The 22,918-nt window shown below is 39.9% G+C and overlaps 1 protein-coding gene and 1 long non-coding RNA gene across 10 annotated transcripts in view; one reads left to right on the top strand and one right to left on the bottom strand.

The window, feature by feature from the left end:
* The window catches only part of LOC123568057 (uncharacterized), a 56,467-nt gene extending 48,901 nt beyond the window's left edge, over positions 1 to 7,566 (top strand). Inside the window, exon 4 of the long non-coding RNA XR_006691274.3 lies at positions 7,520 to 7,566. This is a non-coding gene — a long non-coding RNA (uncharacterized lncRNA). The remainder of the gene's footprint in view (positions 1 to 7,519) is intronic.
* The window catches only part of COL4A3 (collagen type IV alpha 3 chain), a 147,199-nt gene that overhangs the window by 38,432 nt on the left and 85,849 nt on the right, over positions 1 to 22,918 (bottom strand). For 6 of the 9 annotated variants that reach the window (XR_012421527.1, XM_015432894.4, XM_005574465.4 and 3 more), the window contains exons 14-26: positions 22,826 to 22,888; positions 22,296 to 22,355; positions 20,926 to 20,970; positions 20,596 to 20,649; positions 19,349 to 19,390; positions 17,072 to 17,156; positions 15,833 to 15,868; positions 12,643 to 12,807; positions 9,745 to 9,837; positions 9,190 to 9,285; positions 6,307 to 6,377; positions 5,333 to 5,515; positions 3,195 to 3,363 (exon numbers count right to left, since the gene is read on the bottom strand). Coding sequence is in view for 7 of the 9 variants with exons in the window: in XM_015432894.4 (XP_015288380.3) it covers positions 3,195 to 3,363; positions 5,333 to 5,515; positions 6,307 to 6,377; positions 9,190 to 9,285; positions 9,745 to 9,837; positions 12,643 to 12,807; positions 15,833 to 15,868; positions 17,072 to 17,156; positions 19,349 to 19,390; positions 20,596 to 20,649; positions 20,926 to 20,970; positions 22,296 to 22,355; positions 22,826 to 22,888 (1,162 nt within the window). In the remaining 2 variants the exon portion in view is untranslated. Of the gene's footprint in view, positions 1 to 3,190; positions 3,364 to 5,332; positions 5,516 to 6,306; positions 6,378 to 9,189; positions 9,286 to 9,744; positions 9,838 to 12,642; positions 12,808 to 15,832; positions 15,869 to 17,071; positions 17,157 to 19,348; positions 19,391 to 20,595; positions 20,650 to 20,925; positions 20,971 to 22,295; positions 22,356 to 22,825; positions 22,889 to 22,918 lie in introns of those variants that run through there. The other 3 variants (XM_074010344.1, XM_045368404.3, XM_074010345.1) reach the window with 3 other exon arrangements.

The following is a 22,918-nucleotide window of genomic DNA, read 5'->3' as shown; positions in this document are numbered from 1 at the left end:
AAACTAGCTTAAGGACGACCAGCCCATAGAAACTTTCTTATTGAATCAACAAATATTTATAAGTTTAGACAATTGTCTAATTGTTTTAGCCCGTTTCCTGTTTACTCTGAGATAACTCACAGATGACAGTCCTAACTTTACCCCCTTCTATTAGGATTAGAGACAAGTTCTGTTTAGAAATAACTCCAAGAACAGTTATTGTATTTTATTTCACATTGAAAATCAGATTTGCTTCAGCCTCAAAGAACGCGTTTATGTAAAATTAAATTAGCGCTGGCAGCGAGCTGCACTTCTATTTTTTTTCTAAAAGGGAAATTAATAGCCTAACATGCTGGTCTATTGAAAACAGTCTATTCCAAAAAATTGATAATATGGAATTAAGTTTAAACGTTGGTGAATACTGATAGGATACTTATTTATTGGGTGACTAGTTTCCACAGGAAGCCTATTGAACGAAACAGTAAGTTTTGATATGGGCAAGGCCGATGTGGGTTTGTGAACTTGGACACTTTTCTTAACCTCTCTGGTAAGTTCTCTGTCATAAGGGAAAGAATGCCTACCCAGCAGATAAGGACACGATATAACATTCTGACCACAGTGGCAAATGTTAAAAACATGTTTAGTGATGTGTTGTCTATATAGTCATTTATTTATAGAAAAAAATAGGTTTACAGTATGTGATGAGACAATTTTGATAATAATATGTTTTATGACAATGGAGTCCTTTAGTAAAGATTCACATTTAGAAATAACAGAAGAGGCCGGGCGTGGTGGTTCACACCTGTAATCCCAGCACTTGGGAGGCCTAGGTGGGTGGATCACTTGAGGTCAGGAGTTCAAGACCAGCCTGGCCAACGTAGTAAACCGTGTCTCTACTAAAAATACAAAAATTAACCAGGCGTGGTGGTGTGTGACTGTAATCCCAACTACTCGGGAGGCTGAGGCACGAGAATCCCTTGAATCTAGGAGATGTAGGTTGCAGTGAGCCGAGATCACACCACTGTACTCCAGCCTGGGTGGCAGAGCAAGACTCCATCTCAAAAAACAACAACAAAAACAGCAACAACAATAGAGCATTTGGTGATGGATTAGAACAGGGCTAAATAAACTTTTGCTGTAAAGGACCAGATAGTAAGAAATTTAGGCTTCGTGATTCAAATCTACTCAACTACTCAATTCTGCCATTGTAGCATAAAAGCAGCCAGAGGCAGTACACACAGGAGTGCAGCTGTGTTCCAAGAAACTTTATTTATGGATACTCTAATTTGAATTTCATATAATTTTCATGCATCACAAAATATCATTAAATATTTTTTTGATCATTTGAAAATGTGAAAACCATTCTTAGCTTGATACAAAATCTTAGCCTGATACAAAATCAGGCAGTGGGCTGGACTAGACAGTGGTCCACCACCGTTTGCTAGTACCTGGATGAGAACAGCAGCCTCCTTCAGCCAGGCATGGTGGCTCATGCCTGTAATCCTAGCACTTTAGGAGGCCGAGGCAGGTAGATCACCTGAGGTCGGGAGTTCAAGACCAGCCTGGCCAACGTGGTGAAACCCCATCTCCACTACAAATACAAAAATTAGCCTGGCATGGTGGCAGGTGCCTGTAATCCCAGCTACTCAGGAGGATGAGACAGGAGAATCTCTTGAACCCAGGAGGCGGAGGTTGCAGTGAGCCAAGATTGCAACATTGCACTCCAGCCTGGGCGACAGAGCAAGACTCCATCTCAGAAAAAAAAAAAAAAAAAAAAAAAGAATAACAGCCTCCAAAGTAAGGTGCGGATAAACATAAATATTTATTTATTTATTTAATATATAGAGAAAGTCATAAGATAAGATTTAAGATTTACATGCATGTGTGGACAGAAATGATGCATACATTTATAACACATAATGTAAGGTTGTGCACTCTAAAAGTTTTACCGATGAGGGAAGATACTATAAAATGATTTAGAGACCACGGGTTTACTGGGTCTACCCCTTTAAAGTGATTTTATTTTATCTATCTATCTATCTATCTATCTACCTACCTACCTACCTACCTACCTATATATCTATCTATTTATTTATTTTTGAGACATTGTCTCAGTCTATTGCCCAGGCTGGAGTGCAGTAGCACGATCTCAGCTCACTACAACCTCCACCTTCCAGGTTCAAGTGATTCTCCTACCTCAGCCTTCCAAGTAGCTGGAACTGTGGGTATGTGCCACCATGCTCAGCTAATTTTTGTATTTTTAGTAGAGGTGGGGGTTCGCCATGTTGACCAGGCTGGTCTTGAACTCCTGACCTCAAGTGATCTGCCCGACTTGGCCTTCCAAAAGGCTGGGATTATAGGTGTGAGTCACTGTGCCCAGCCTAAAGTGATTTAGAAGTAAAACATGACCATGGTGGCATTATTTGCTTAAAACTGTCAGTAGCATGCTATTCTGACCTTCAGCCACACTCCTGAATCCAGAACTACGGCCAGTATATGTATATCCCAAAAGTTACCTGGACTTTTAAACTATTATCAGACCATTTCCTTCATTTGTCTTAGATATTTTAAAGTTTTATTTGTAACCTGCCCATTGAGTTATGGATCAAAATCAACAAATTTGTGGCTGGGCACAGTGGCTCACACCTGTAATCCTAGCACTTTGGGATGCTGAAGCAAGGATTGTTTGGGGTTGGGAGATGGAGATCAGCCTGGACAAACAGCAAGATCCTGTCTCTACAAAAAATAAAAATAAAATGTAAGTTAGCTGGTCGTGGTGACACATGCCTATAGCCCCAGCTACTCAGGAGACCAGGCGGCAGGATCTATTAAGCCCAGAAGTTTGAGGATGCAGTAAACTATAATTATGCCACTGCACTCCAGTCTGGCAACAGAGTGAGACCCTGTCTCTAAAAACACACACACACACACAACAAATTTGCAATGACGCTTAGCATCTATTCATTTCATATATTTATATAAGTAATAGATATGGAATATCCTAGGAAATTTCAGTTGAATTGCCCAGTAATGGAGAAAAGATGAGTTTTCTCTAACATACCCTACATATTCTTTCCTGGCATCTGTGAGATGACATATTCTATTCATTAGAAGCAAGTTTCTGTATTTTCCTTAGTCTTTGAGAAGCTTCGTTAGCTCTAGAAACCATCAACCCACTCCATCGGAAAACAGGACTGGAAAGAAAACTAACCAACCGGCTTCTCCGCGTGGTCCAGGGGCTCCAGGAACTCCTTGCGTGCCCTGGGGACCAGGTTCTCCTTGGGGTCCGTAGCCAGGTGGTCCAGCTGGTCCTGCAGGTCCTGGGGACCCAGGGGAGCCAGGATCCCCTGGAGGACCTTGGTCCCCCTTCTCACCACTCAGAGCCTGTGACAACAGGAATGTGTTTGAACCATGCTTCATTCCAGTATCTTCTTACGACAGGTTAATCGTCCTCCAGATATGAATACCAGTTAGGCTGCCATTGAGATCTTGAATTAAAAGCATTTGGCATTTGATGAGAATTATTACTAAAATAAGAGCACTGCAGGTTTCTGCCATTTTGTGTCCTTTGGAGTTTAGCAACATTTTTTGAACTTGAAACTGTCTTGAGTCCCACTTGAGATATCTTACAATGACAGATCTCTCATATGATAATAGCCACTAGAACTAAGTTCAAATTGACAGTAGTTCAAATGACTTTAGCTGTGATTTTTATGATAATGTTATATTACTGAAATAAAATGAGTACAGCAAACCTTTATTTGTATTTTCACCAGGTATTTTCATGACAAAGGGGATTTCCCACTTCCATTTTCTCTCATAAACTGTCTAGTTTTTAAATCTTCATATGCTGTAACCTTGAAAATGATTTGTAGATTTCAAAGAAGTTGAATTTGACAAAATATTTTAAGCCCTCTTCCTTCCCAACATGGCCCTCCGAAATAAATTTGACTCAATTTTTCATTGTTCAATATCATCAGATGGCTAAGTGGTCTGTCTCCTTTTTTAATGACAGGGTGTAAGCCTCCACAAATCACCACCTTGATTTTTCTCTCATTTACTTTATGGAATATCTTTACCAGAACTTATAAAGAAAAATTAGTGAGATGCAAGTAGGGACATCATACAAATTCTCTTAATACTAGACCAACAGAATTCTGGCACTGTCGCTTTATAAGCATAACTACCACAAAGTGAACAGCCTGGGACTTGGCCAAGGCAGGGTCTGAGAACTGCTGGCCCTGTAGATGCTGCCAGCCAAAAGGATTTTGTAGTCAGAAGCATTTAGGAAAGACCAGATAGCTTATCTTCATGTGGAAGACTCACAGTTCATATTCTGACATTAAAGGGTCTGTAAATGAATCTTTAAATTTGTTTACCAAGTTTCTCCAAACCTGTTTGAAGTAAAATCTGTTTTATTGGATAACACAGGTTAGCCCCGGGAGAAACTGGTATTTCATAGAATAGTTTGGGCAGCATCCCTTGCAAACCTCTTGTAAATACGTTATGATGACAGGTGCTCACCCTCTCACTCTATGACATTTTAAAACAAATCTTAGGGCCGGGTGCGTTGGCTTACACCTGTAATCCCAGCACTTTGGGAGGCCAAGGCGGGCAGATCACCTGAGGTCAGGAGTTCGAGACCACCCTGGCCAACATGGTAAAACCCCATCTCTACTAAAAATTTAAAATTAGCTGGATATGGTGGCACATGCCTGTGATCCCAGCTACTTAGGAGGCTAAGGTGGGAGAACCGCTTGAACCCGGGAGATGGAGGTTGCAGTGAGCTGAGACTGTGCCATTGCACTCCAGCCTGGGCAACACGAGCAAAACTCCATTCCCCACTGCCCGCCCTGCAAAAAAAAAAAAAAATGTGAGAAATTCTTTCATGAAAAGGGATTAAATTGACATAAACTTAAATATCTTAAAACGACAAAACAGTCTCTTTATTTGATTATGATACCTCTGAATATGCTGTCTTCTAATGCATTTATTTTTACTTAAAAGTATGGACATAGCCCCCAAAATATTTATTAAACTTTCCACTATATATCATTTCCTGAACCTTTCCATGGACTCATTTGATACAAATATGGAACTGTAATTTGTGGATGAGATGGGGTTATTATCAATATAGCATTTTGTTTGGTTGAAATCACTGAATGCTACCTATTTATTTTATCAAAATACTGTAACTATTTGCTTGGGTTATTCCTGCTAATGTGAAGAGGCTTCATTCTGCAGTTAGAGGGATGAACTGTGCTGAGCGGCCAGTTTTGGAAAAGAAATCACTTTTATCTCTAAACTTCAGAGTACTTCATTCATAGGGAGGGTAAAGTTGCTAAATACCAACCAGTTCGCCTTTAGGTCCTGGTAATCCTTTCACTCCTGGAGTTCCAGGAATTCCATCCAAGCCCTTTCTCCCAGGTTGGCCTCTGAGCCCCGGGTCCCCTGGGGCACCCACTTGCCCCTCAGGCTGAAGTGTTTCACCTTTTTCTCCTTTAAGTCCTCGGTCACCCTTGGCACCTGGGAAACCCTAGGGTAGTACAGAAATGAATCTGCATTGTATTTTGTTAGAATTCTTCTTGTGTCAATCTTAAAAGCAGTGTGGACAAGAACTTTTCAATTTTAACATGAATTTTTTCAACACACTTTCTTTGGTCCCCAAGTATTATTTCAAGCATTTTGTTTGTTTTGCTTTGTTGTTAACTTCCAAAACTGAAAAATAATTCAGTTAGATAGTGTAATTCAAAACAATACACACCATAATCTAATTCAATACCATAGAACAATCACCATAATTCAGGTTATGTTTGAATATTGGTAAATTTGAACAAGCCTCTCTGAATAATTCGATCTAAGTATATTTATCTATAACTTTTTGATTCACTATGACAATGAAAATTCTAATTTTTAACAGACTTACTGTGGCATAATTTACATACCATAAAATTTCTCCTTTATAAGAGTACAATTCAGTGATTTTTAGTAAATTCATAGAATCATCCCACAATCACCACAATTGTGTTTAAACATCTCCATCGCGCCCCCAAATTCCCTCAAACCCATTTGCAATGAACCTCTGTTCCCACCCTCAGCGCTAGGCAACCACTAATCTGTTTTCTGTTGCTGATACCATTTCAAACTGTTTATAAATTCATTGACTCATTCACTTAATCAGTCACAGATTTATTCATTTAATCAACAGGTATCTATAAAGTGCCTACTCTTTGCAAGGCACCAAACTGATAAGTGTGTTGCAACCGTATTTCTAGAGTGTGCACTTTTTCAAATGGAAGCTAAAGATTTAAAAACATGAAATCTTACTGGAATTCCTGGAAGACCTGTATTTCCGGGGGACCCTGGGCTTCCTTTCAAGCCAGCTGCACCTGGTCTTCCTGCAAATCAACGAATTATTAACTAACTCCTCATTGAACGCCAACTCTGAGTGGACAGGGTAATACAATGTATGAAGAAAATAGAGTGTTTTCTTATGGGGAAAGAAAGACAGCTTCTATCATAAAACATAAATGCAATAAGAGAACGGGAGTAAATAACAGAACAAGAGATCATGGAAAAAGTAACTCAGATCTTAGCTCCTTAAAATTTTATCTTCACAATTTTAAGATTATATCTTTATTTTTTCTGAGTATATATTACTTTTAAAAGTAATATATGCTCGTTATAAGAAAATTATGAAGAAAGAAGAGACTAAAAACCACCTATAAATCTACTACCAGAAGATAATATTTGCTAAAGTTTAATGTATATTAATGATAAATTTTTATATCCACAAGTGCATAGGACTCATATACACACTATTTTGGAATTATAGTATACATATGTCAATAAGTATGAATTTATAGCTTCGTTTTAAATGGCTGCATGCTGCCTATTGTGTTGGTGAGCCATCATTTATTTAGCTAAATTCTGTTTTTAGACATTTAGACGTTAGGTAGACATTTTTCAACTTTTAACTGTTGTAAACAATGCTTTGAAAAATATCTCTGGGTATTTAGCTTTCCAGATTTATCCAATTATTTCCTTTATAATAAATTTTTAAAAGTATAACGGCAGAGGCAAATGGTCACAAACTTTTCTAAGGTTTTGAATGTCTCTTGACAAACTGCATTTTATTGTACAATTTTATATTTCCCATAGATATTTAAATATCTCTGTAAAGATGATCCCTTTAAATGACCTTCTGGGTGGGTCTTTGGTCAGTTAATCAGCACATATTTATTCAGATTCTATTTTTTGCAAGATATTGAGCTGGGGTGTATATTTTTATAGGGATCCAAACCATTTTACTGCTTACATATCTTCTTTGAACTGCACCTGGATAGGCCAAATGTAGAGAAACTATGAAAAATACAACAATGCAACGAGTGGACAGCATCAGTGAGCTGCTCACCTGCTCACCTTGAGCCAAAGAGGAGACTCAAGGACAGTCTAGGAAAATAATGATTTTTTATCTTTTATTGTTTTTCCTCCTTATTTCCCTTGTTCATTTTCTTCCTTTTGGTTTTTGTTTTAATAGAACACTTCCCTTGGATATTTGGATACTGAACAGGAGTGACATAAGGAACAGCCCCTACCTCTCCACTCCTCCTTCCCTCACAAGCCTGTGAGCCAGGGCAGGAGCAGCCACTGAAAGTAGCAGAGGCCTTCATAAAGGAGAAGTCAGTGGGATCCGAGGGGACAAAGGATCCCTGCCCAAGTGCATGTCGTCCGGTGGCTGGCCACAGTGTCCATGGCTGCCGCCATTAGTCTTTCTTCTTTGGATTGGGACCCAGTCTCCCAGAAGACCCTATGCCAATGCAAATGGCTACTGGATGGAGATAACATATAATATTCCCTATCCAGGTTGCCAGGTAGACCTTTGGATTAACTCCCCAAAAGCAGCCCCCCAAGAGACAAGCTACAGCACTGTGGTCAGGGGATGCAGGCGTGGAGGGCAAGAGCATGCCTCTGGATTTAAGTTCAGTCTCTACCACATTATCATTATCAGCTGTGCCACCTGATGCCTCAGCTTCCTCATCTGTCAAATGGGGTTAATTACAGCACCAACCTCTAGGGTTGATGTGAGAAATAAAGGAATGGAGGCACATAAGACACTTAAAACAGTGCCCAACACACAGGCCAACGGCTCTGTAACTTCAGCTCTTACTGGTTAATGATACATAATTTGATGACACTGTCTGAAGACCAAGGTGCTGGTGGCAGAGTCAGGACTGTGGGTGGTAGCAAGGGAGAGAGAGGCCCTGTGTAGACAGGGGAGTGGCACAAGGGGCAGAGGAACCCAGTCAATAAACAGAGATGTTTTGTACTTCAAAGTTTTGTCCATAGGCAGTTTTGTGACTGAAGACGGGGAGGTCAAAAGCAGAGGTGGTGACAACCGTGAGTAACCAAGTGGGACAGAGTCCTGAATTGTCAAGAGAAAACTTGTGAATCATCCTTTATTTAAGCCTCAGGACACTGGCTATAAAATGTCCCCCCCCCCCCCCTTTCAAAATTTGACTTAGTGGCTAATATTTTTTTTTAAAAAAGCACCATGAGATTTAAATAAAAATTCCAATTCCTTTCTTCTGATGAAAACTTGGAAGATTTATTAATGCGGGGCCTAACATGTTGCACAGTAACAATGGGCTAGAGCCGAGTGCCTGCTGGCCCGTTCAAATGTGCCCTCAGTTTGTTTACTGTAGTTCTGCAACTCTCTTGTCCCCAGCACTGAGGATGTTGCAATTTTTTAAAATAGCATTTGCATCTTTAAGAAGAAAGTGAAATACCACATATTCCTATGACTCTTTTGAAAGTAGGAACATGAAAAAATGGACTGAGGAGGGTTGTGTCTTTTGAGAAAAAAGGGAGAGAGTATGTTTCTTTATGGAAGAGAAAGAGGGTGTGTGTTTCATGCAGCTGCTTCACTGCCTTCAGTTAACTGCTGTTCTCTTGTAGGACTCTGTATTGACAATTCCTACCTAACACAATACTTTGCTAGGGGTCAGCAACTAAAATGGAACAGGGAAAAATACCAGCTTTTCTTGGATTTTGGCTGACTTTATGTTAATAAAATATATGTTTTTGAAACTCTCCCTCCAAGTTCATATAAACCACGTCATGACATCCACCAATCAAATGCCTTTATTTTCTTCCAGTGTATTGACCCTTTTGTGCTTGCAAAAACACTTGCATGCAAATTGTTTGTACCTGGGATTCCTTTTACACCATGTAACCCTGGCAACCCTGGGAGACCAGGGGACCCTGGGATATAAGGGCACTGTGTACACAGCAGGCCTGGTTCTCCTGCAACGAGAGTACACTAGCATTACTTATAAAGCTACACCGAGTCCTCAGAAAGAACAAATATTTTCCAACCACACTATCATTTATTACGTTTAAACATTTTTATGTACTGAAAATCATCTAGGACATTATACATATTAATTTTAAAATTCATCTATTATAGATCTGCTTACTTTAATGTTCTGTGCTCTACAGTTCTTCTGAAAGGGGAAATTTCAAGACTCTAACATAAAACATCTATTTCAGTGATTCTTTCCTTGCATGCAGGCGAAAACTCACATTTTAGGGATATCCAACAATTTATTGCATAGGTGCCAAATAAATTATTGATTTACAGATAAACAAAATCATCACTGACTGGTAGCTATTTGGGGTCATTGTTATCTCAGGGGGAAAATCAATGATAATAATGATGATGAAAAAGGCTTATCCTAATACAACATTATTGATTGAACCAACCTTTGGGCCCGTCAACGCCTGTGATTCCTGGAGACCCTAGATAGCCTGGCAGTCCGCGATCTCCAGGTGGACCCTTGCGAAAAACGATGTCACCTGTAAAAATACAGCACCAAAGGCAATTTTTTATTTGTGTTTTTTTTTTTTCAACTTAGCGAGTGCTGTAATATACGTATTATTTGAAGTGCATCTCTCTCATGCTTGTACTGGAAGCCTAGTCTTAAAAGTTTATCTGCAACTGAGAAGACATGGTGACCAGCTCTTCCCTTCATATTACATTTTTAAGGTAGTTAATCTTCAAAAGCTCATTTTATAATTTTTTTTGGTCACAGAATCAACCTATTTTATCTTACTTAGTTGTTTCCAGTTATTCCAAGTTGATATGGTTTGGCTGTATCCCCACCCAAATCTCATCTTGAATTGTAGTACTTCTATAATCCCCATGTGTCTTGAAACGGACCTGGTGGGAGGTAATTTAATCATGGGGGTGGTTACCCTCATGCTGTTCTTGTGATAATGAATGAGTGCTTATGAAATCTGATGGTTTTATAAGGGGCTTTTCCCCATTTTGCTCAGCACTTCTCCTTGTTGCCATCATGTGAAGAAGGACATGTTTGCTTCCCCTTCTGCCATGAGTGTAAGTTTCCTGAGGCCTCCCCAGCCATGCTGAACTGTGAGTCAATTAAACCTCTTTCCTTTATAAATTACCCAGTCTCGGGTATGTTTTTATTAGCAGCATGAGAACAGACTAATACACAGACAATCCCTTTAGCATCTTGAGGCAAAGGATCAAATCTTATTCTGGATATTTTTTGATACATTGTATTTTCCTGATATACTGTAGATGCTTAATATATGTTGAGAAAAAGAAAAATGGATTCTGACTCAGGGTATCATCTGTTTTCTCTTTGTTGCTTGTCCACATCAATTGAGTTGTCATTCTTAAGGCGGGTCTCTAAGAAAGCTCTTTTCAGCTTCCACATTATCTGCTACTGTAATGTTACAATGGACAGCTAATTCTCTTAAACTGGTTAATTGTGTTCAGTAATCTAATTGTTGGCTTTGTCATTTCAATTACAGGTTGAAGGCAATGGTGATTAAAGCAAATATTTAAAAACCGTACCATAGCTGTCCCAAATTTCAGAAAAACAAGATACCACTAGAAACATTTAATTTCGTTGGAACACAGAAGAATGACCATTTTGTGATCAGTTTTCTGCGTCTTTAAAATACCTGGAAGGTCATCTTTAAATGGTACAATCTGATAAAAGTTTAATACTTAGTGTAGACTTATATGAATACTACATTCATACATTTTTGTATACTTATACATTTTCATACTCAATTAATGCTTAATTCAAAAAATATTTGAGTACCTGCAGTGTTCCCCATGCTACATACTGGGCTTAAACAGTTAAAAAGATATAGTCTTTGACCTCAAAATACTTTGATTCTTGTAAGAAAAACTGACAAAGACAAAGATAAGGCAATGTAAAAACTTCTACAGTTGGGTTAACCTTGGCAGTTACAGGATGTGGACTCATTGAAAGCTTTCTGCTGGACTTGAACTTGAAGCTGCAGTCTGAAGGACAGATGGGTGTTGCTTAGAGAAGGGAAGGTAGGAAGCAAAGACCCCTGGACAGAGTGTAGCAGGCACTGAGGGAGCATGACACCTCCGGGAGGGAGCCACGAGCACCTGGGCCCAGATCTCAGCTTTAGCTTTATTAGCCCTGTGAACTCTGTATGTCAGCCTTGACACAGAAAAAAAGAGGATACTAAATTTCCATCTTTTTTTTTTTTTTTTTTTGAGACGGAGTCTCACTCTGTCGCCGGGGCTGGAGTACAGTGGCCGGATCTCAGCTCACTGCAAGCTCCGCCTCCCGGGTTCACGCCATTCTCCTGCCTCAGCCTCCCGAGTAGCTGGGACTACAGGCGCCCGCCACCTCGCCCGGCTAGTTTTTTGTATTTTTTTAGTAGAGACGGGGTTTCACTGTGTTAGCCAGGATGGTCTCGATCTCCTGGCCTCGTAATCCGCCCGTCTCGGCCTCCCAAAGTGCTGGGATTACAGGCTTGAGCCACCGCGCCCGGCCGTAAATTTCCATCTTAAAAGAGACTTGGAAGAAGCTGAGATTATAGGCACACCACCACACCTGGCCCCAGAAAAGCTATGGTAAAATATAAAGTGTGATCTATATGTTCGTGAGGACCTCTTGTACCTGTGAGCCAACACAGAATGCTAGGGGGCTCTGTAGAAGAATGCAAAGGAGAGGATGCCTGTGTCAGGACCTGTGAGCACCACTTCAAGTCCATTGGGCCACAGCTCTGTCATCTCGGACCCCTTTACCTCATAGCATGTTGCCTTACACCCGTGCGGCACACCTGTGGCCTACTGTCCTGGGGCTTCCCTGCTGATGCCAAGGCATGGGACTTCCTGGGAACCACGCAGACACAGCGTGGAAGTGGGAGGATGGGAGGTGGGGGGCTGCTCCTCTCTTGGGGGGAAATCTTTGACCCATGGGAACTAGGAGCAAATGGATACGTTCTTGCCTCTTTCTCCCCTGGCACAGGCTTCTTAGAAGATAGTCTCTGGGGCTGAACAGGTAGTTGCATTTGGTCAAGGCCAATTTGATAGCCACCCATCCTTCCCCGCATCACTCTCTTTGTCCCTGCCTCCTGCTCTGCTCTCTGGGAAACTCTGGCTAAGACTTTGCTGCATTTGTTAAGTAGTCATTGCATCAATTTCTTTCACATAGAGTTAGTGAAATGAAGACCATCGGAAAGATAACTCATAAAAACCACACAGACTGGTGGCTAAGCTGTGAGGAGGGTTTGTCACCCCTGGTTTGCACACAACTGTCATTTGGTGCCGTACACAAAAGGGATCCCCTTCCACATCTTTACCTGGTGGTCCTGGAGGTCCCGGCGATCCTGGAGGGCCTGGTGAACCGGGACAGCCTGGGGACCCAGGAGTCCCCATGGCATCCTTTCCTGGGCGGCCTCGTTCCCCTTTACTTCCTTTCAAGCCTGGCCATCCAGGGGCTCCTCTGAGGCCAGGCCTTGATGATCCTTGGAGAAAATAATCATTTCTTGTATTTTACATTTTTTCCTGATTAATACAAATTTATTTATTTATTTATTTATTTATTTATTTATTTATTTATTTATTTTTTGAGACGGAGTCTCACGCTGTTGCCCAGGCTGGAGTGCAGTGGCGCGATCTCGGCTCACTGCAAGCTCCGCCTCCCGGGTTCACGCCATTCTCCTGCCTCAGCCTCCCAAGTAGCTGGGACTACAGGCGCCCGCCACCTCGCCCGGCTAGTTTTTTGTATTTTTAGTAGAGACGGGGTTTCACCGTGTCAGCCAGGATGGTCTCGATCTCCTGACCTCGTGATCCGCCCGTCTCAGCCTGCCAAAGTGCTGGGATTACAGGCTTGAGCCACCGCGCCCGGCCTAATACAAATTTATTTTTTAATTGTAAGAGTAATATAATTTTATTTATAAAAATTGCACAATGGAGAGGTACATAACACATTTGAATAAAAAAGTGAATATCCTTGCTTTTTTCATCTGTGGCCTTGTTAAATAACCACACTACAGCGAAGTGCAGAACATTCCATTCCCACGAGAAAATTTGTCTAATTTATTACAAGAAACTGAAACAGAGTTTGGGATGCACTGTATCTTTTTATTTAAAAGGAAGTGAGAAATATTTCCATATATGCTACTTTGTACATTTTTTTTTTTTTATTAGAGACTAGAGGATGCCTCCAGTGTCCAAAATGAGAAAGAGAGAAAGTTGTGAAGTGGACTTTATTCCTGCCAGTGTCTTAGACATAAAAGGGTATGATGAGGGATGGTCACCTCCTGGGAAAGGAGCTGTGCCTGGTGGCACAAACCCCACCCTAATCTTAAAATGGTGAGAATGTGAGGAGCAGACAGTCTCAAATCTCTGTCCCACAAACATTTTAACTATTAAGAAGAGAGATGCCACCAGCAAAGGGCTGAGAAACCAGCTGAGGTAATATCTGATCATGTCCTGTTATGTGAACATAAAGACAGAATCTTCTGATTGACATGTTTCAGAGTTTTGTATTTTTTTAAATCATATTTTACTTTGGCATATATATTTGTTCTAATTTATGGGGTACATGTAAGATTTTGTTACATGTATTGAATGTGTAGTGTAATGATCATGTCAGGGTATTTTTGAGTATCTATGACCCAAATATTTATCATTTCTGTGTTGAATACATTTCATGTCCTCTCTTCCAGTTAATTTGAAATATACATTGTTGTTAACTATAGTCACCCTACTCTGCTGTCAAACATTAGAATTTATTCTTTCTATCTTACTGTATGCTTGTACTCATTAACCAATCTCTCTTCACCCCCAACTCCATCAAAAAAACTCTTAGAACCGATAAACAAATTCAGTAAAATTGCAGGACATGAAATCAGCATATCAAAATCAGTAGCATCTTTTTTATGCACCAATAATGAAATAGCCAAAAAAGAAGTCAAGAAGGCAATCCCATTTGCAGTAGCCACACACACAAAATAAAATACCTAGGAATACATTTAACCAACAAGGTGAAAAATCCCTGCAAGGAAAACTACAAAACACCGGTGAAAGAAATTGAAGAGGACACAAACAAATGGAAAGACATCCCATGCTCATGGATCAGAAGAACTAATATAGTTAAAATGACCATACTACCCAAAGCAACCTACAGATTCAATGCAATCCCTATCAAGATACCAATGCCATTTTTCACAGAAACAGAAAAAACAATCCTAAAATTCTTCTGGAATTAGAGCTTTGTAATTTTCCACTCATTGGCTTCTTAAAGGAGCCTTTTTTTTTTTTTTTTTTTTAACTTAGTGGCCTGGCAGGGGGAAGGAGGTCTTCTTTAATGTCAGAGCTCTAAAATATCTTTTTGCCCCATTCTAACTGTAAGAGATATCTACTATTAACAGTTTGAGATATATCTTTCCATGCATATTCCGGTACATATGATATTTATCCATTTCTGTATCTATTTTTTTAATAGTGGAATTATAGTACACTTATAGTTCTGCAGTCTGCTTAATTTTGAGTAATTTTCAAAATTATGACGTAGTATAATATACAACATTATACAGAGAAAAATATGATCAGTGGCAGGTGCCTAATAGTTCATCACATTTTGCTCTTTTTTCTTAGTTTTGTTTTCATTAAAAAGAACACGCTACAGTTATACTTGATGAGTCCCTGTGGACCATCCCTGAGCCAACTCTTTTTCCTCTCTCAAAAGGTAAACACTCTAATCAATCACAGACGAAAGTTTAGAACTTTACAGAAAAAGTGTAATGTAGGCATCCTTATGCAACTCGTGCTATGTTATGAAAACTACCATTTTAAACCAACCTCATTACCATAACATTGTTTTCTATTTCTGTACCTCCTCTGAGTTTCAAGGACCCTGCTCATACCCCGAAGTCACTGTAAAAATTCCTGACAATAAGGTGCTTACACTTAGTTAAAACTGCTGAGAAGTGAAAAAGAGCATTTCTATATCAGTTTGTATCAGCTCCACTCCTTCTTCCACTATAAATTGCAAATATGACAATTTAAGAAGCTGGAAACACTATTTTATTTTATTTTATTTTATTTTATTTTGAGATGGAGTCTCACTCTGTTGCCCAGGCTGGAGTGCAGTGGCACCATCTCAGCTCACTGCAACCTCTGCTTCCCTGGTTCAAGCGATTCTCCTGCCTCAGCCTCCTGACTAGCTGGAATTACAGGTGTGCACTACCCATGCCCAGCTGAATTTTTTTTTTTTTTTTTTTTTTTTTTTAGTAGAGACAGGGTTTCGCCATGTTGGCCAGGCTGGTCTCGAACTCCTGACCTCAGGTGATCCACCCCCCCCGCCCCGCTTAGCCTCCCAAAGTACTGGGATTACAGGCATGAGTCATTGCACCCAGCCTGGAAACACTTTTAGATCAGTTAGTGAAACGTTTGTCTTATGTAAATAATGCAAAATTAATAGAGGACAGTGTATTTTCCTTTGTAATAGCATTTCTACTTGTACGCTAAGAAACATGGACATACCAGGACTTCCAGGAACTCCGGGGGGACCACTGGGACCTGGGAATATATAACATTAATTAATTGCTTAGAAAGATGTAAATGCTATCCCATCTACTTTTGAAATCTTGGGTGACAATATAATGATAGTTAATAATACAGAGTTTTCGTATTTGTTCCTACTCTCACCTAGACAAACATTAGAAATTTTCTCTTATTTAGACAAGAGAAAACGAATCTTAGAAGTCTAACACTCAAAAGTAAATCATGCCGCCTTATCATTTTCACATAATTCAACAGAGATTTACTAAGAGCCTGTTGTGTGTTCAGCACTTTGCTGGAAGTGCAGACGCCAGAAAATCAAACAGTGCTGGAACATCCAGGATCTGCAGTTTGTCTTGGTGTTCCATCTTAGATTGCTTCCACCTGTAATATCCTGGGGGTTATAATTCTTTTATATATACGTGTGAGTGATTTATAGTAAGTGAACCAGATTTTTAAGACAATCTATATCAATGTCTGTATTCATCTGTCCTTTTATTTAAAGACACTGGGAAATTTTATTCTTTTAAGTAAAATTTTCCTTTGAAATCTTCTTTGTATCAATCATTTGTCTAGATCAGTGGCTCCCAATCCTGGCTGCATACTGGACTAGTCCAGGGAGTTTTTACAATCTACCAGTGTCCAGAGCCCTCCTCCAGACAATGAAATCAGAATGACAGGGTGGGACCTTGACGAGGCCATTACAGAAGTTCCTAGGGATTCCAATATGTAGCCAGAGATGAGAGGGATTGGCCCAGAACTTTTGGATTTCTCCAAAGAGATACAGTATAAGTACATGAGACAATAATTCATGGCATCAAGGACAGATCATTGTTCCAAGAGTCAGGAAACCAGAGTTTCAGTTCCCCCTTGCAAATCTCTGTGAGTTTGTTCGGGGTCTCCATTTTTCCCTTCATAATCCCATTGAGATTGCCAATGCCTTGTACTCCCTCCTCCTGCCCTCCTCCAAGTGTTTCCATGACAGATTTGAACTTTATGCTTTGCTACATAAAGATAATTTAATTACCTTCCCGGTATACTACCTATGAAATAAAAATATGAAGAGTAGGAGACATCCAAAAATAACAGCCCTATGAAAACGAAGAGATCTCCCTTCCCTTTCCTCACCCATGTCAACTCTATAAGCACATGCTATTTATTACCTTGAAAGAAAACCAGAAATATGTTCAGCAAATGCTCTGGGAAGAAATTTATTCTTACCTTGTGGGCCACGAACTCCTTTGGGCCCTGGTGGGCCTGGAATGCCTTCATCTCCCTTTTCCTGGTATGTGTCATAATATTCTGTCTTAGAGGAGAAAGAAATGAATACAGAGAAAGGATAGCTATTTATGGACAGCTCACCAAGCATAATTACTTCAGTTTCTTCATTTTGGCCCAAAGATGGCTGCCTTCTTTTCCTGAATTCATAGGTTTACATGTTAGCAGGTATATGATAGTCACGTAAATGTAGGTGGAAAAATTTAAATAAGTAGACCTTTGTGGTGTCACAGTATCAGATATTTTGTGGGCTTTCAATTAGAAACACATTTTATGATGTGACTCAGGTTACACACCCACGTTTATATGTACACATTCATACATACCTATGTATGTGTGCATATGTATAGAAAAATGAAAGTTTCACAAAATAATGTCTTATTCTTACAACATATGATCAACCCCGACACTTTTTATTCTATTCTATTTTACTTTTCAAAAATGCTGGTCCTGGTGGACTGAACTTATTTTCATTTTGGAAGTGTATGGAACCCACACATCAAAAAATACTGTATTTATTGTTTCTTTAAATTCCAGGGAACCCTTGGCCTGCAAGAATCGAGGAATATTGTTTCTGACATGCTCAGTGGACCTACTGCCAGTGTTCTTAACCATTTCCTTCCTCAGTTGAACTTCTTTTGAGGTTAGTAGAAGCTGCAATCAGAGTTATATGGAATTGAATCTAAGAAAATACACAGTGAGGAGTGCTAAGAATTCCTCTGAAATGTAATGAAAACATAGATTTCTTTTAACATTCAGTACATTTATCTTGAAGGAAGCAAGGTGGAAATATCAATGGTTTTAAAAAAACCTCTTTGCTTTTTCATATGCTAGATGGATCAATTACTTTGTTGACTTATTTAAGATGAAGTAACAAGAGCCTTGTAGTTAAGCAATATGTATAAAATCACAAAGGTATTGTATTAACAATATAACAATAATGTCCACCATGAAATCTGTAATGATATGCGTGCACCTACCAAGTGCTGGGCACAGTGCTAAGTGATTTCACAAAATAACTCATTTAATCTTCCTGGGAACTCCACCAAAGTATTTTGGGACTGTTATAGTTTGAGTGTGCCCCCTCCAAAATTCAGGTGCTATCAATGTGATAGAAGTACGAGGTAGGGCCTTTAGGAGGTAATTAGGCCATGAGGGTTTCTCCCTCATTAATGGGATTAAGGCCCTATTAAAAGAGGCTTCGAGCAGCCTCAGGCCAGCTTGCCCTTCTGCTTTCTGCCATGTGAGGATGCAGCCAAGAAAGTCCTCACCAGACCAAGGACCAGCATCTTGATTTTGGACTTCCTAGCCTCTAGAACTGTGAAAATAAATTTCTGTTATTTATAAATTACTCAGTCTCGGGTATTCTATTGTAGCAGCACAGAACAGACTAAGACAGGGGCTCTATGCATCCAAATCATTTGCTTTCAGGGTAAAGATGCAGATTTCCAGGCCCCACTCCAATTCCTGAGTTACATTACTGAGCATGGGGGTCTGAGAACGGCATTTTTAACAGGACACTCTTTCCCCTCATGACTCTTTTGCCACAATGTGCCATTTTGTTTAACCTGCATGATCATCCATGGCAGCCTTGCTTGGCACACTGAATGTGAGAACCACTGTGTTTTGAGGTAGGAGATGAATGGACACCAGCACTCAGAGTCTGGATCCCCTTTCTTCTCTTCTTCAGCTACAGAGTCACGGAATATAGAATGTGGCTGTTCTGCAGTTAGGAGCTGACATCAAATACATGTCTGCTGGGAAGGGGAGCACGGCCTGCTACACAGAGCTTGGGCTGGAATGATTGCTTTTCGCTGACCATGTATTAAACCCGTAGTTTGGCATCTGCTGCCTAAAAGCTCAGGACCCGGGCCCAGGTGCAGGGGAGGAGAAGTTGACTTCTTCATCCCTTGTTGCCTCACTGTCCTCCTCTACCCTGAAGATGCAGGATCACCTTGGGCCTGGGCTGCTTAGACAAAGCTTTTCGTCTCTTCCATAGCCCAGCATGGGCATCACTAGTACCTTCCAGGGACCAAATAGAAATATTTACGCATGGTCAAAGGGACAAATAGTGACCAGCTATTTTCTGCCCTGGTTTGATAACGAGGTAAATGTTACAATCTCTCTCACAGTTAATGAGAGACACTGATTCAAAATTTCCTTGCTACTTTAAAGAACTTGATCAAAGATAGCATTGATATCATCTTTAGTCACACTTACTGGACCACGAAATCCTGGAGGGCCGGTGTCCCCTTTCTGTCCCTACAGTGAAAGACAATTACAAATTGTGAATATGGTCACCCAAAGTATTTACATATAAAAAGCAAGATGTACAGTTAAAATGAACAATATATTGATGTTTATATGTCATGTACAAACCAAATGAAAGTTAAAGGGACACTGACTTTAAACTATTTTCCTGGAGAGCCTGTATCTGGGTAAGGAATCCTATCTACAAGGTTGTACAGAAGTTGCTATTGCCCTGGTGGTTCTCCAGGTTTCTTTCACAACACCATCTTCAGTGCTCGTTCATGTACATTTCTCATTCCTGTGTTCTCACCCTGGTTAGAGGCACAGGAATATCAGACTGTGGGTTGTATGCATTTCCAAATGTCTTAGCTGTAACCAACCCCCTTTCCTTCAAGAAGGCATTTCAGAATTCTACTGGAAGTGATACGGTTAAAGGGTAAATCTTGAATCTGCACATATACCTACATATATAGCCATGTGCCACATAACAATGTTTGGGTCAATGATGGACTGTGTATATGATAGTGGTCTCATAAGATTATAATACCATATTTTTACTACTCAATTTCTATGTTTAGATATACAAATACCCACCACTGTGTTACAATTGCCTACGTTATTCAGTACAGTAACATGATATGCAGGTTTGTAGCCTAGAGTAAGAATCTCTGCCATCTAGGTTTGTGTGAGTACACTCTATGATGTTCGCACAATGAGAAAATCACCTAATGATGCATTTCTCAGGACATATCCCTATCTTTAAGTAACACATGATTACACATGACTTGAAAATGTTTGTAACATACTGTCAGAAGTGTAGAATATAGTTCACAACTAATTGACCACAAGCTTTCAATGTATCATGACTCAGATTGAGACTCATGAACTCTAGCCTATGCTTCATCTCAAATAACCATAAACTTCCTACAATTGTAGATCTTTTTCTACCTCTTCCTCGTGGGAAGCTGGAATCTCACTGGTCCTAAGTCAGACAGCTTCAAATACACAGCACAAGTTTAATATCTTTTCCTCAAGAACACCCTTCAAATGTTTAAGTAAAGTTGCCACATCTCTCTTTTCTTCTTAACAGACCTAGCAGCGTATTTGAATGAAGCCTGTTACAGTAATCCCTTGTACTTAGGTCCAGGTTGTAGGTAAAAGTAAAAGCATAGGCAAAACCCAACCTTTTAAAAATAGGATATTAGGGAGAGGGTTACCTTAATGCCATCTTCACCTGCTAACCCAGGGAAACCCCTGTTGCCCTTGACTCCCTAAAGAAAAGAACAGAAGGAATGAATGGGTCAGAAGACACAGGAGCCAACTGCTTCTGGGGGGAACAGGTGCAATTTGAACTCCTCTGAAACAAAGGAATGTGCTCAGATGATCTCTCTTCACAGTGGAGTTGTAAAACTATGATTCCCAAGTGCAATTTTTAAAACCTGTAAGCTTTTTGTTTGTTTATAACTATTTAGTGACTTTAAAAAATCCTTCTTCAGCTAGTAGGACTGACATTTTTACTACCTCCATGGGCCAAATCAAGTCTATACCTCACTTCCAGGGAAGCCAGGAACGCCGTCTTTACCGGGTTTTCCCTACAGCAAAAACAAATAAAAAACATGAAGTTTAATAAATATGGCTAACTTTACAAATACGGAAATCTTAAGTGATATGATCATCTCCTCTTGACTTCAGGCATGAAGAGTCTGAGTAGAGATCCTCACCCAGGTGTTAGAAGGAAAAACTATTAACCACAGAATACACAATGGCCCTCTCTTTCCAGGGAAAGCATGGGAAACTAGAGAAATGGGAAACTAGAGAAATGGGGAACTAGAGAAAGTCAGAGAAGGAAGGAAGGACGTTAACAGCCAAACTTAAATTAGAGCTGATGCTGTTCATCCTAAGCTTGGAAGGAAAATAAGAAACACACTGGGCAGCGAAGTAAATAAGGAAGCCTAGAAAAGGGAAGGTGTTCACAGTCCGTTTATTCATTTATTTGAAATATTGGTAATTCCTTGGACTCCAGGTGTGCCTATATTTAAATACATGTATAAAAGATATAGTGTGGTATCTCAACCAGCAGCTTGGATTGACTTTTATGGTATTTGCCCTTCCTGATAAAATTTAAAAATCACGTTCATTGAATATTGTTTTTTCCTTAGGCAAAAAAATATGTTTTTTGCTTATGTATAATTTTTATAGATTTTACTTTTCCAAAAGTATAACTTTTAGAAATTTAACACAATATATGGATTTAAATCTTTCCAAAATGGATCTGGGTAGGGTAGTGGGGTCCTGCTGCTTCCGTTTTTCCAGCCACCCACTTCTGGTCACAGATTGTCCTATATCCTTTGTGGGGGGCTGCTCTTCCCTCACTCTGGGTGGTTCTGATGGCACTGTCAATCTGAGTAGCTCACTGCCCCACTGGCCTGGCCAATCATAGTACCCTTTTCTCTTGGTCACAGCCTTTTTTCCAGAGTGAGACCAGATATGACCAAGCTGGGCCAATGAGATGAATTCCCTGGGATTTTATAAATGGACACAGGGAGAGAGATGCTGGCTTTCTCCTCTAATGCCATCAGCCTGAAGTTGTTTGCTGCAGGGTAGCTCTTTCTTTCCATCTCCCCTGACACGGAAGATCATCTGCCAGAGGAAAGAATGAGGCTGATATGCAGAGAGAAGCAGAAGTGAGATGGAAAGGGAGTCCTGCCCTTATTTTTTCAGGCTCTGAAGTCCTTGAACCCTGTTTTAGCCTTGAACGTCTTAAATACTTGAGCAAGTAAATCCTGCCTCCCAAATCTTAAAGAACAAAAATTTTTAACTGGAGCTAATTTGAGTTGGGCATCTTGTTCCTGTAACCTAAAGAGTCCCAAGTCCTGACTAATCAAAACTGCACATGACACCGAATTTCCAAATTTACCTGCGGGCCGGGGTCTCCAGGAGCACCCTTTTCAGATCTATATGATTCTCCAGGCAGTCCCTGTATTAAGCAGAGCTATGTCAAGTTTTATGAATTACTGATTTTTTTACTTACATTGATTTTTATTAATTTGTCCCTTTTGGTTATTCTGCCATTTAAAAACATGTTTAAGTGCTGAGTCATCTAAGAGAGAAATCTTATTGATGAATAGTAATTAAAAAAACAGATGCTAAAAAAGCTGATGCTGAAGATAAGTCATAAGATGGGCGGCATTGGATGCATGTACAACAGTGCAAGGATTTCAGCAAGGAGTGGCTGTAAAATAACTCTAGCGTATTCATGATCTCTGCGGTCAAATGTTACTGTATTTTAGCCAATGTTAAGACTTAAAAGCAATAGCTGCTGTGGAGTAGCCATTCTTTTATTCCTTTACTTTCTTAAAAAAAAAAAACAACTTAAGACAAAACACACATCAAACTAAATACTAGGGCTCTACTTTGTGTGTTGTGGGGACAATATAAATAACCTACTGAGGGTCCAGGAGGTCCAGGCTGGCCGATGGCTCCCTTGTCTCCCTTTTCCCCCTTGAGGTCCTGCCAAAGAAACAGTTCAACATTGTTACA

Source organism: Macaca fascicularis, chromosome 12 (genome assembly GCF_037993035.2).
Source record: "Macaca fascicularis isolate 582-1 chromosome 12, T2T-MFA8v1.1".
In the NCBI taxonomy this organism is placed as follows: domain Eukaryota; kingdom Metazoa; phylum Chordata; class Mammalia; order Primates; family Cercopithecidae; genus Macaca; species Macaca fascicularis.
Note: the sequence above shows the minus strand (reverse complement) of the source record. Positions and strands in the feature narration are given on the sequence as shown.